Here is a 14,628-nt window from a genome sequence, read left to right as displayed (position 1 = left end):
AGAAAAATTTGAACACATTTACTTTCACTCCGAACTTAAATACAAAGACTACTTCTCAGGACTGTCACCCTTTCAAGGTTTCTGGACCCCTTGACTTGTAAATGAGGGGCTACAAGTGCCTCCGGGAACGCGCCCCAACTCGTTCTCCAAGGGGGGCGACCCTCCCAGTCACGAGAGCGCCACGCGCTTTTGGATAAGTTTGTTGGTGGGTGGGGCGGAAGAGGGTGGGGCTTACCCGGTTAAAGCCAAAGCACATCAGCCTAATCATGTCATTTGGAGTTGAAAGTTCCGAGTGCGTTCATGGCTGTTTGACTTTGGGACAGAGGCGGATGACAGTGGAGGAGAAGAAAACAATCCGCAGCTACTCTGGACTTATTGCCTGAATTTCTCGAAGTTCTCTACTCATTTGCGCAGTGCTGTCTCCAGACAGGTGAGTTGCATTTTTTTGTTCAGGTCAAGATTATAAAGAAAAAAAGAGGGATGTCTTGTCTTATATAACATCTGATAAGCTGATTTTACAGTTTCAGTTAATTAGAGAAAACATTTTAACACATCAAATTTAAATTGTCATGTAAAAGCCTAACAATAAACTGTAAAGTGAAATACACTTTGGTTTATTTTTAATATGCCCATTCACCACAAATGTAAGTCTTTTTTACGAGACAACAGATCTAAATCTTGTGCAGAAATGCATCGTTAAAGAAATACAGTCATATCATTTAGATTATATAATCTGCTCCAACATCTCAGCCCGACATAGATGGATGCTTGACGTAATCTAGATTTACAAATTGCGGAGTAATCTGTCCCACTTTTGCGCGTTAGTGTGCAATAATTAGGGCCGCTTTCAGCAAAAACAAAAGCAACATTTTGTGTCCTTAATCCTCCCCCAAATGAACAACAAATCAGCGATAATCATGCGATTAATTTATGAGAAAGAACAGTTTGGTGTGTATGTTTATTCTCCCCGAAATATAACACGTCAAAGAATAGTCAAGGAGGGAAGGGTTCGCTATACTGTTTTCATTGCTACAAAGACCAAATGTCTGAATGTTTCGTTGATTTGTGTGTTCCCTATTTAATCTTTCATCATATATGTGCTGAGTAAATCCCGTTGTGTCCCAGATTGACAGCATCTCAGAAGAGAGCGGGACAGCGAGAATGAACAAAAAAATCTAATAAATGAGTGATTTAATCCTAAAAAGATGAAAATGTTCTGTTATATTAACATGTATGGCATTTTAGTTGTAGAAGAGTTTCGTTTGAAATATGCAAGCAGAAGATTAATGAGCAGAGTTAGCTTTCCACACAGCGGTGCTGAAAACAGAACTTCAGTCTGCAGGGTGCCACCAGGACATTTTGAAAAGGGGTTCCCAGATAAGGAGCCATTGGTAAACAAAAACTAAGATATAAAATAATTTCAGAAGTTACTTTATGATAACACGTAGCAACAAAAAAAAGCCTTATTCTATTCAGATTCATTTAATAAAAATCTGAAGCATTTTCTTACCCCTTTATTGTGTATTGAAATGTTTCCAGTCCATGTATGTAACATATTGTTAGAGTACATTTTGCACATTTGTAGATGAGCAAGTAACAACTTTTTTTGCTTTTTGCCCGTTCTTCTTCAGATCAACATGATGACCAAACACTTTGGGAAAGGCGGGGATGTGAGTGAGCTGGTGAGCTCCCTCAGCTGGCTCGAGGAGGACGGCAGCTCCCAGGACGGAGACGAAAGCCCAGAGATGAGGAGCCACCACAGTCTGACTCTGGGAGGTCGCATGCGGCCCTGCGGAGAATTTGGCAGTGAGGACATGGAGGAGGAAGAAGAGGAAGATGATGACGAGGAGGAGGTCGAACCAAATGGAGATAACGGCCCCAAAAGGAGAGGCCCCAAGAAGAAGAAGATGACCAAAGCGAGACAGGAGAGGTTCCGTGCCAGAAGGATCAAGGCCAATGCCAGGGAGCGATCTCGGATGCACGGGCTGAACAATGCCCTGGATAACCTGCGCAGAGTGATGCCGTGCTACTCCAAAACCCAGAAACTGTCAAAGATCGAGACCCTGCGGCTGGCACGCAATTACATCTGGGCTCTTTCTGAGGTGCTGGAGAATGGTCAGTCCACAGAGAGTCACGGGTTTATGGAGATGCTGTGTAAAGGACTGTCTCAGCCCACCAGTAACCTCGTGGCTGGCTGCCTGCAGCTTGGACCCACCCCACTGATCCTCAACAAGCTTGAGGACAAGTGTGGCGGTCAGGGAGTTGGCGACTCTGTGGGTGGGCATCCACTCAGCTACCCATCCCCAGGACTTCCCAGCCCACCCTATGGATCCCTGGAAGCATCCCACCTCCTTCACATGAAGGGATTCAAAGCACCTGCGTTCGACAACCCCTCCCCTAACGAGTGCAGCAGCGGCACGCCTCCGTACGACGGGCCCCTCACTCCCCCCCTCAGCATCAGCAGTAACTTTGCCCTGAAGCAGGAGCCTTCTCCACATGAATCAGAGAGGAATTACACACCCCACCCTGGCCAACATGCCCACTACCTCTCAGCCCACCACTTCCCCACTTCCACGGCTGGCAGCCTACCAGGCGGGGCTCAGTCTCACCCGATCTTTCAAGCTTCTCGCTACGAGTTACCCTTGGATGTGGCCTTTGAGTCTTTCACTCCCTCTCACCTGGTCACTGCTCAGATGGGCACCATCTAAGACCTAATGAAACCAGTAAGTGACTGGTAAGAAACTGTCCACAGAAGTGAATCTGCCACTGTACTAGTTTCTGGACTGACTGTGTAGGAAAAAAAGATGGTTTATGCTGAACCCACTGGGTTCAGAGAAGGAGAGACTTTTCACCTCAACTGAGTCTACCTGATGCGAACATGCGACCATGTTTATCCTTTTATTTATTGCTTTATTATTTGATCTTGCGTTGGTGTTTGAACTCTTAATTGTTTCCGAACATTTGCCCCTCAGTTATGAAAGAGTCAAACTAACCAAAACCAACATATCTTTGCTCATGCAGAAATAAAATACAACTATAGCTGATGTTTGAACTCAAGAGCTGAGAATAAATTGATCCAAAAGTCATCCAGCTTATTAAATTGTGCACAAAGGTCTTGATGTTTAAGAAAGCAACTATTTATATATGTATTTAATATTTATTTTGATAATGTCTTGTCCTCTTTTTTATATTCTTCTCTCTGCACAGTTTACGTATCTCCGTCTTCTTGGTTTGTTGCCATCCATTGGTAGCTGTACTTAAGCTATTTATTTTGAGGTCTTTCAAGTGACTTGTTCATATTTGTGTTGCCATTTTTGTCACATGTACTGTTAATATTTTGCTGTTTCGCACTTACTGAAATAAATATTCTTATATTATATGCTATTTCCATACTAACACTGTGTGTTAAGCCTTTTTTATATTTTAGAATATGTTTCTTTATATTTTTGGCAAAGACATCGCTTCATGTCACTGTGGAATTTCTCTTGTAACAGACTTAGCTTTATTCTTTTCTTTTCTTACTTCTTTTCACAAAGAAGTAAGAAATTAGTTTTCTTTCGTACCTCACTATTAGTAGGTGTGTAAAAAAAAATACATTTGTGACCCGTTGTTTTTTATTGCAACAATAAGGGGTCATAAGCCAGTGATTCCTAGTGCTGGTCCCAAGTCTTCTGATAAACGCAGAGGGGTTATGTCAGAAAGGGCATCCGATGTAAAACTGAAGCCAAATCATGACCTCATGAACTCCATGCCAGATCGGTCAAGACCCAGTTTAATAAAGAACATCTCTTGTGCTGTCCTATGGGAGTTGGGCTACTGTTTCTTGAGATAAAGTCAAAGAGGCCAGACTGAGATTGTTTCAACATTTTCAAAGGTGAAGCAATGTTTATTGGCAGTAGGATGAGAGCAAGACCAAAAAGACAATTTATGGGAAGTGGGGAAAGAGGAAATGAAGCTGGTTGGTGTGAAGGTAGAGGATCCAGAGGATGAAACTAAATTGAGACAATTTGGTGTGGTGACCCCTGAACAGAAAAGCCAATAAAGGAGATGCAAGAAAACATTTCTTGTAAACGTATTCTACACCAGGTGACTTTATTGAGTCTCCCACATTACAACCACAACCTTCAATTTAGTTGATAAGAATTTGAATTAATAGACCAAATAAGGTAATGAGTATCAGAACATGATATATGGTTTTAATTGGTTTTATAAATAAAAATCTGACAGGTGCAGTGTGCATTTGTTTCCACTCTCCCTGAAGCAAAAGTTTTGGATGACATATTTTGCTGCAACAATTTAATGTCTTTTGTGGTATATTTCTAAAAGTTTTAACCATCAAGAGACAAAACCTTTTGCTGTTCCTTTTTTTTTTTTTTTTGCAAAACATCTTTGAACATCAATGATCAAGTCAGGCTTTTACTTTTATGACCATCGTAAATCTTTTAATATTAACAAATCCAGTATTTGTCCATCTTCCTATCAACTCTGAGCAGCTTCTTGTCTATGATAAAGCATCCACATCATATTTGGTTACCTTACTTTACAGGTGAGATTGAGTGGTCAGGAAGATGCACTTTTAAATTTTTTTTTATAAATAGAACCAATCTTTATGATAAATTTTGTTTGCATCCAAGAGAAACTGCAAAATTTTTATCCAGTTGGACAAGAACACTTTCTTTCACGTTTGCTTTGTCCTACAGATTGCTGGTTTTAAATCACAAACAGGACTTATTTTCGGTTTCTTTTTTTTTTTTTAAACGGTTTTATTGGCTCTAGTGGCCCCCATCCAATAGTTAATTGACAGGAAAGTGGGTTTTGAGAGAACGGGAAGACATGCGGCAAGAGTCGCCAGACCGGGAATCGAACCAGCGACGGCCACGTTGAGGACCAATGCCTCCACATCTGGGCCGTGCTGAACCCCTGCGCCACTACAGCACTATTTTTGGTTTCTTTTGACAACTTTCTCAAATTTCACATATCTATAAAGGCTAGATTTGTAGCTTGCCAGGCCTGACAAGGTACACAACCAAATCTTGATGAGTTTGCAGGAGAGCCATACTTTGCATTTTGTGAAATGCTGAAAGGTTGGAATATTGTTTTTATAACACTACTCTGCTTTGAACTTCTCCACGACTGTTTTCCTGCCATGTTCTTCGTTGCACTGGGTTTTGTTTAGGGTTACTAGAGTAACGTAAGATAAATTCATATGCACACATATTTTATACTTTTATTTATGCAGAATTTTGAAAACGAGCAAGCTTTTGTCTTCCATGTGTAAATTATTTGACGATTCAAACAGCATACAATCTTCAGAAAACACATTCAACTTTATGCCTGCCACTTCAAAAATGCAGAAAAGTTTGAGTTACAAATGCTTTTGAAAGGGAAGTTATCCACTGCGCTTACTGATTTATCTGCTTTTGGATTTAGTTTTTAACAACTAGATGTGCTGGTTTCTTACCAGCAGAGAAGTTGCTGACTTATGTCAGAAAACCATCTGGTCTGTAATCAGAACAAGGAGAAGTAGTGCAAAAAATGGAATCTGATTCCATTTGATTTGAATCATTCAGTATTTGCTAAACCAATGATAAAAGGGAACTGTTGCTGAATGTGAGCATCTGTGTGCCAGTCTGTGTATGATGTCACTCAGTGACTTGGCTCCAGGCTTTCTCTCAGGTCAGACGGGAGGCTGTTGTTGTGGGCCATGGGAAAAACAGCTCCGGGGAACAGGTGAACGTGCCACAAGGGGTTTTTCTGAGCTCCTCTCGTTCACTTTTCTCTCACATGTGTCCCGTTTTCCCATCAGGCTCATGCCAAAACACCGTGGGGCGAGAGATCATGTAAAAAAATAAAAATAAATAATCGGTATATTTTTGCCAGAGCGTGGGAAAACAAGAAAGCATGGAAAATGGTTATGGTTTAAATTGTTGACAGTGAAACATTGTATCCTATGCTTTTATCAAAATGGAAGAGTACTGTTTTATGAAATCTATTTAGAGATCATAATCAACCTAAGCTATTAACAACACAATAATGGCCAAATAACTAGCTTTGACTTCAATCATCACCCTAAACACCACAATGAGACTTCAAATAAACAATAAACAGGAAGCCAAAGTGCAAAAAAAAATTACTAGGAAGTCTAGGAGCTGGTGTGTGAATGCATGTTTATCCCTTCTGGCCGGTGGGCAATTGTATGACTGGGAAGTTGTTGCCCAAAAGGACTTTCCACCTCTTCATCTACCTCTCCAAAATGTTTGTCTTTTCCAGTTCTGGCAAAAGTGCCAAGAGGTTTTCAAAGAAAAGGGAGTGATTGTTTTAGTGGGCGCCACTGGTCTATTGTCGACGCAGCCTGTTCTTTCTCTTGACCTGTGACCTGTATTGTTGTTAGGATTCTTGTTCGGGGAGAGCAGACAGCTGGGGGAGCCGCAGGGGGGCTGATGGACAGCTGGGACAATTTTGGAGAGAGGAAGAGAGAAGAGGAGCGAGAGCATGAGGGGAGAAGGACGAGAGAGAGGGAAAATGAAGAGCTTGTTGTGGACAAATAGAAAGGCCAGATGAGGTGATGGAGGTCCTGGCTCCTCATTCACAAGTTTGTCCTCTTTGCTCTTGTGGGTCAGCATTGGCACAGGAGTGACACATAGCTATACAGACAGACACTCAGCCTGTGAGAAAGTAGCGGCAGAGTTAGCTGGCTGGCGCACTCTCTCTTTGTTGCTTTGCTTTTTGTTGTAACAAAAGTGGCAGGAGGGGGGGCAGGGAATGTGAATTATCCTAGAGTCCAAATACATGGAAATGGAAATAATCCCAGTAAACCGACTTTGGGTACAAGATTACAAAACACAGAGGCAGATGATGTTATGGGGTGAGGCTTGGAGGAGAGTATAATGGTCAAACAAGACAATTTTGGAAGATTTATGGTCTACGTCTGAATAAGTTTTCTGTGTTCTCTTAAAAACCCAGGGTTACATTAGTAGTTATACTTTACAAGTCATAGTTGGCTCAGCACAACAGATTAGCGCAGAGTTTATATCATCAAGAAAAAAACACATTTTAGGGTTTGTGTTTCAGATATGTATTGACTGAAGTTTCCTAAACAGGACTTTGTTTAGTGATTATTGCTGAGAGTATCTGATGACACTCAGTTCCTATCCGTATTTGTTCATCTGTCGATGACTATGAGAACGATGCCCCAACAAGACACATGACTGCATTTTACATGGCCAGTTTTTAACTATACCTGCCTATTTTCTTGTGCAGATAATTTTTATTAAGTACATCTAGAAAATACTGGAGTTGAGCCCTTATTTGCTTTCTGAAATGACTAAGGTCGCCCTGACAACAGCCTTATCCTATTGTAAAATATGCTCCTGAAATATAGTAATCCAAAGATGGGTACAATGTGGTAATAAAGGGATGTACAACAACACTCTATTAGTCTGTAGCGTTCAAGCAACTTTCAGTTGAGACTAAATCAGTGTTTCTCAACCTTTTTAGGGCCAGCGCCCCCCTAGCCTTTATCCAGGTCCCTCACCGCCCCCCATCAAAGAATTTTCAGGCTACTTTCCACTGACCATTATTTTATCATTAGTATTACTATCACTATTGTAGATGTTTTGATTTTTATGCTTGTTTCCGTATTTATCAAAAATAATTTCCCAGAGAACAAAAAAGTTATGGGAATAGAAATTAATTTCACAGGTGTCTACAAAAAATTCAATGAACATTCAAGTTAAAATTGGTAGGCCTAGCAGCAGCCAGTCAGTGGAAAAATATATTCTTATTTTGTGCCATTTTCTAATTGTTAAATCTTGCACAAAATGACTAGATAAAAAATGTACAACATGCCAGTTTAAACTTTGAACTATTTGCAAAACGACTAAGCTCTGCAACATTAAAACATGGATAGAACTGTAACTACATGAATCATAACTCTTCTTCTCTTCAGTGTTTGTCAGTTTCTGGTGGTGCAGCTCTGTGCTGCCTTCAGGAGAATGGGACATCAGAGTATCATYCATAAAACTTCACCCACATGACATTTATTGTGTAAACCAGAGCTTTCAGTGGAAAAACAAAAGTTCCAGGTCCTTCTAATGCCATACAAATATGAGACAGAAACATGGATTATATCTTTATATAGACCTATTAATCTATATTAATAGTTTTACTGGACAGAAATTACAAAGAASAAATCTGGTTCTTAATCAAATCCTAATGAGTCAAATTGAAAGTGTCATGGAGTCATCAGCCTCGTGACATTAACACTGACATGAAAAATAATATTGAAGAAATAAATCTATCAAATCTACTTAAAAACAAAAATAAGTGATCAATTCTTTACTGTTATGGTCTGTAAGATATATTTATTCTCAGTACTAGATGAGGTCTCAACAAACCCATGGCACTTCAACAATATTATTTAACCTTTTATCTGGAAATTATAATTTTATCTGAATAATTATTGCTCAAAAGGTCTTGCCATACCAGTTTATTCCTCTGTATTTACTTTAGTTTCTTAGTTTATTCTTGCATTTTGTTCTTCATTCATTTCCATTTAGTTTCATTTGATTAGTWTTATCCTMTCTTGGTWTATTGCTATGTCCACTTTAGTTTCTTTCCTGTTGCTAGATTTATTTTATCGTTTATTGACGCTCACCAYCAGWAATCTTCACTTAACACCTAATTCCATTTTCACTGTTCAGCGTCGGATTCTCTGTTTTTATGCCATAATTCACATCTAGTTCGTTGCTCTGTTTTATGTCCCGCTGCTGTCTTTTTTTTTTTTTTTTTTTTTTAAGCTCCTAAGGTGCAGAGCGGTCGGGAAGCGTATTGATGGGGAAAAGGCAGTCTGACATAAACCTTTTAAAACAATAGAAAAAATTTCTGCATTCTGATTATTGAAATTTAAAAGTGCTGTGTTGTTCTATCACACCAGTTTCATACCGGACCACTTACAGCACCGGTGTTAACGCTATAAAATGAACGCTCTCTATCGTGGTATCACCCATGGAGGGATTTCTTTATTTCTTTATTTAAATGGGTTCATTTTTCAGAGGGATACWCAGTGAGGGTATCGTGATTTTAGCTACSAGTAGCAGGAGAACGGAGCTGCGCCAAGAAGCTAACAGAAGCTACAAACACTGAATGGAAGAAGAAGAGCTGCCATCGATACAGTTGCAGCCAAGCATGGTTTAATGTTAYACAATACAGTTTTACCAAGTTRCTCAAAGTCTAAACTGGTATTGTTGTACATTTAAGGTGTAAAGTTTACCTTCGACCAAACGCCCCCCAAAGGCATCCCAGCACCCCCCTTTTGTAAAAATGTCCGCCAGCGCCCCCTGCCGTCCTCTGAACGCCCCCTGGGGGGCGGTACCGCCCACGTTGAGAACCGTTAGACTAAGGGGTGCAAAGTGTGTCAACAAATATTCAAAGCATTATCAATCTTGCTGATTGATAATATTTCTTAGATATAACTACGTTTCCTTACAGAAATGTTCAGTATTTCAAAAATATTTTATCTGAAATGCTGAATATCAACGTTTCATAACAATCTTATGTACCAGCAGGAATGTTATAAAATGTTCCTGTTGGTAGATAAACATCGCTGCAGGGTCAATATATGTCCTGTAGCAGATGGCTTCAGACCATCTCTTCAGGTACTGTGAAGACCACAATATAAATACTTATTAGGTATTAAATCTTTTAAAACAAAAGTAATTTGTCAAGTAGGACAATTATTTTTACTCTACGACCTCCAATCACATTAGTACATCTTACAACCTAAATTATCTGCGAAGTAAGACTTCGTATGCTAATTTCAGTTTACCACTTCAGCAACATTAAAACATCCTCAGCAGGAGCAACATGCAGGCTTATTGAAGGCTTTATCTGTATTGAGTCAATGTTTAGAAACAAACAAAAAAAGAACAATCAATCTGTGTCTCGAGTGATGCAATGTCAGAAGTTCAACATAGCTTTCTCATCTAAGACCTGCAGAAAGTACTGTTGAAACAAAATATCTGGCTGTCAAGAAAAAAGATAAATAGGAAAGAGATGGATGTGTCAAGAACATCCCGAGTTGATTCTGTACCTGCAGACTTTTTACATAACTGTAAAAAGTCTGCAAAAACTGACTTTTTACAGACATGCACTTCAAGGGTTTTGGAGAATGTGTGAAAGCTTATATTTAAATTTCAGTGAGAGAGGGAGAAGCACTCAAAATCCAAATGCATATATTTTTATGATATAAATGTCTCCCTGTGACATTGTTACTTCTTTAAATTGATTTTGATAGACTTAATATAAAATACAGTATAAATACAGCTCAGCAGCCTCATCCGTTGCAGATCTTGAGACGTTTTGCAGCTCCGAGAGGAACACTGGATCGACCGATGGCTTTTCCAAAATGAGCCAAAACAGGATTAGGGATAGTAAAAACTTCATATTTAGTCAACCTTACCATGTTAACGTTTTTCGACAGTGCAGTGTAAAGCCAACTCTTTTCTTAGCTCTCATTCTCTTGTGCTTATATTTCAGTTTTGTGATTCAATCTGCCATGCAAAGAGGAGGACCCCACACTAAAATAAAAAAGTTCCTGATCCATAGGAGCTGGATGGAGGGATTGTGATTAAGACTGTATTAATAGGGCCATAGGAGGATGGAAGGCTTTAATCAGTGTGTGTGGTGATAATCCTTCTGCCTTTAGACTGAGGCAAACAAATGATCCCCCACCCTCCTCGTAGGCCTCAGCCTGCATGCACACTCACAACACACTAGTGTGTGTGGGGTTCATGGGGTGAGGGGGACCTAGAGTTTGAGAGATTTATCAACACAAAATGAAGGGAAATTAAAGAAATAGAGGAACATAGAGTACAGAATCAAAGAAGATATTAACTTTGGTAAACACATAATGAAAGCAAAACCTGGTATGCAAGACTTATTTTACAAAATGCAATGCATCCAAAATATAATCACTTTTTTCTAATATTACCTTGCAAACGTGTTCTAAAATCAACCTGTACGCAGTTCTCTTTCTAATAAAAACTACATAAAATATTTAATGAAAAAAGAAAAAATATGTTTTTCAGACATTTTTGTAAATTTACGTATGTAAACATTGAAAAATTATAGTCACAGAGCTATTCGATACTATTGCTTAGTAATAATGAATCCTATGTATGTCTAAGCAAGCTTGATTCACCTATTTTTCGGGTATTTCCTGGTAAACCCTTTCAAGCTCAGTCAGGTTGAATAGCCAGCATTAGACAGCATCAACGCGGTGATAGGACTTTGTCCTGTAACAGGAGGGTTGCCGGTTCAAACCCCTGCTCACTCTGTCTCTGTTGTTGTGTCCTTAGGCAAGACCCTTCATCCGCCTTGCCTGCTGCTCGTGGTCAGAGGGCCTAGTGGTGCAGGTGCACGGCTTACTCGCTTCTGTCAGACTGCCTTAGGGCTGCCATGACTACAATCTAGTAGCTTGCCACCATCAGCATGTGTGTGAATAGGTGAATGACTGAGTGCACTGTGGAGTGCTTTAGAGTCCTCTTGAGCGCGTTTTCTGGTAACCAAGTGCCACGAAGTAAACATCTGGCAATGCATTAACATTAGCACAAACATTAGCAGTGGGGGCAGTGCACTGCCCACATTAGCAGTAGTCTTTTCCCTAAAATAAGCTTGTTCTTTTAACTATTTTGTTTATTCATTAGCAAAGTTTAGCCCACTGAATGGAGGAAGTCAATGTCAGACAACATGCTAGTTATAGCCCACATGCCACTGGCAGCATTTAGACTAACAGCTAATGGCTGTGTTTTCTTTGTGTTAAATATATTTTCTGAAAATGTAAACTAAAATGTCAAAATAAAAATCTGTGACTAAAAACAATTTTATTGCTGCTTTTGAAATCTCATATATATTTTTTATGTTTCGCACCTCATTTTGTTCTGGTCAGATATGAGAAGCAATTTAAAAAAAAATAGCATTTGTTCCTTTTTGGCATAAAACTTGTTTGCATTTACTATGTCATGTTCAACATGTTTTTCATGTTTGTCTTTCCTAGACCTTTCTGAAACTCTGCAGAAAACCTTAAACATATGAAAATGAATGGAAGAAGTGCACCACAATATTCAGAAGAGGAGGAAGAAGTCCAACTACCAGGTTCATTACCTATGGAAGTGGGTGTAAAGTGTGACATTGTGGGCATGAGGATAAGGGACGGACCTTCTCCTCCCAGAGTTCCCTCCGCGTATTAGGATATAGGAGTTAAAGAGCTTCTAATGGGATCTGGATGCTGTCGTGTTTACCATGGCCCCCCTTTGCACGCCCACTGCATTGTGGAAGTTTCTGGGCTTAGGGATGCCACAAAAGACTGAGTGAAGGGACAGATGGAGGTCTCTTTGGAAGAAGGAACAGAAAAAAAACAGGCAAGGTAGGAGGGTCAGGGTGTCTGAGAAAGCAGGCAGTCAGAATGCCCAACTGCAGACGTGGGTGAACATTAATGGTGAAGGAGGGTGAGGGGGAAACTTAATCAGGACTTTAGTTGTATTTTTGAATGCAGTTCAGCTCAAGTTGTCTGAATTATTGGTCTACCCCCCTTTATAGTCGTGGCTTATGTGTGTCACATTACCTTTGTATATTTAAAATGGGTTGGCTTGCTGCTCACGAGAGCGTTTAATTGAACAAATTCGAGGAGCAAAAAGAATTTGGGGGAGAATTTGCCATTAGATACAGAGTTGTTTGCATATTCACTGTGCATATTCAGTGATATAATTTAACCTCAAATTCTGATTTGAATCGGTTTTCACAATGGTCCTCGAGACATTAAAATGTTAATGTTATTTGTTTAGTGTATACAGGGGTCAGGGGCAGGGGGCTGATGGATGCTGATGAGGATTGTGGACAAGAGCTGGAGGAGGGTCGAGGGAGGTCCGAGTGGCAGAAGCAACAGATGGGGCCTGATGCAAAGCTCGGCATGTGAAGTTTCTGTTGGTAACATCTGTCTGTCCATCTGTTACATTTTGTTGTTTACAGTTTGCGTTGCTGAAACTTCGTAATTAGGAAACTGCACTTGGGGTTCTCAATGCAATCCTTTCCCACAGTGAGTTTTAGAATAGAGAATGGCAAAATTGTGTGTGTCCTCCAGTTAATTTGATAAGCTTGAAGTTACTGAAGTTAATTTCAGCACATCGGCTCAGCTTAACGGTACTTGGAAGGGATTTAGGTATCATTTTACAGCTAACAAATTACCTGTAAGCCAAGCACCTTGGCCTTTGCTTCAAATAGATATGAGTCAAAATTGAAGTGGACTTCAACATAGTTTGAGAACCTCAGAGTCAAGAAAGAAGCAGACAATAACATTACACAAAAATTATTTATTTGCTAATCTTTGTATTCAATGAGTGTCCTAACAACTCTTGGCAAAAAAATAAACTAGTTTTAAAGTATTTTTCTGTGAGAACAGATAAACAGATTCACAAATTGAAGCCACAATGGAATCAAAAGTGTACACCGAGTAAGAATTCTTAGTTTGCACAATATATAGTGCAAACTAGTGGAAAAATAGTACAGAAAAGAGAAAAAAATAGATCTCGAGCCAAATTTAATTAAAAGAAAAGACAGGATCTCATCAGAGAGACTGCAATGAGCTTAAACATCATCATCAGAGGAGTTGCAGGATGGCACTGACCAATGTTTTATAATACATCATGTTTTACATGAATGCTGGACTAAATGTTTTCCAAATCTCTCAGAAGATTTGGGAAACTTCTACAAGATAGAGATGGCAAAATACCACCAATTCGTTGGATACTGGCAAACTCTCACTAAATAAAATTGACTGCTGAATTTAAATTGAGATGCTTCTTCAAGTATTATTTTCTCTCTTTTTTTGGACAAATTTTGACTCTAGGGAGCCTTCCTTTTCAGTTTTTCACAATTAGAATTTAGTGCATTCCCTCACCACTTTTCTTAAAACGTGTCTTCACTATATGGTAGCACTTGTGAAACAGCATTTACTGGGTCCGTGCTTGATAGAAAACATTTGAAAACCACTGGCTTATATTGAAGACCCTAGGGCAGGGGTGGGCAATCCTGGTCCTCAAGGGCCGGTGGCCTGCAACTCTTAGATGTCTTCCTGGTCCAACACACTTGAATCCAACAGCTGAATCACCTCCTAAATGAAGTCAAGTTCTCCAGAGTCCTGCTAACGACCTCGTTATTAGACTCAGGTGTGTTGAAGTAGAGACACATCTAAAAGTTGCAGGAGACCAGTCCTCCTGGCCTGGAGCTGTCCACCCCTGCCCTAGGGCTTGTTCCTACTAAAGAAACTGGTAGGAACCAGATAGGCACATCCATCACATTTGTGCTTCTGTAGATCTGTAATCTTTCTTTTACTGGAGAACACAAAACACGTGGACTGACACTACATTCATCAGGGCATAAGCCCCTGATGAAGCTTGCTTATATGCAATCTTCTCCTTGGGAAACCACACACCAATAGTTTGAAGGTTTTAGAATAACTGCTGCTTTCAATCTGCAAAGTCAAACTTTGACATAAAAAAAAAAAACTACTGAAAAAAAAGGGTTTTACAACAGAATTAGGAATAGATTCCTGAGTCCAGTGCATCAGTTTCA

General features: G+C 39.7%; 1 protein-coding gene across 1 annotated transcript; it reads left to right on the top strand.

Annotated features, from left to right (window-relative positions):
- The first annotated feature begins 287 nt into the window (after window positions 1-287).
- On the top strand, window positions 288-3,396 carry neurod4 (neuronal differentiation 4). Its single transcript, XM_008413640.1, has 2 exons — window positions 288-430; window positions 1,632-3,396. The coding sequence occupies exon 2, from the start codon at window positions 1,638-1,640 to the stop codon at window positions 2,706-2,708; it is 1,071 nt and encodes a 356-aa protein (XP_008411862.1). The 5' UTR covers window positions 288-430; window positions 1,632-1,637; the 3' UTR covers window positions 2,709-3,396.
- The last annotated feature ends 11,232 nt before the right edge of the window (window positions 3,397-14,628 follow it).

Source organism: Poecilia reticulata, linkage group LG7 (genome assembly GCF_000633615.1).
Source record: "Poecilia reticulata strain Guanapo linkage group LG7, Guppy_female_1.0+MT, whole genome shotgun sequence".
In the NCBI taxonomy this organism is placed as follows: Eukaryota; Metazoa; Chordata; class Actinopteri; order Cyprinodontiformes; family Poeciliidae; genus Poecilia; species Poecilia reticulata.
This window is presented reverse-complemented; position numbering and strand designations above follow the sequence as displayed.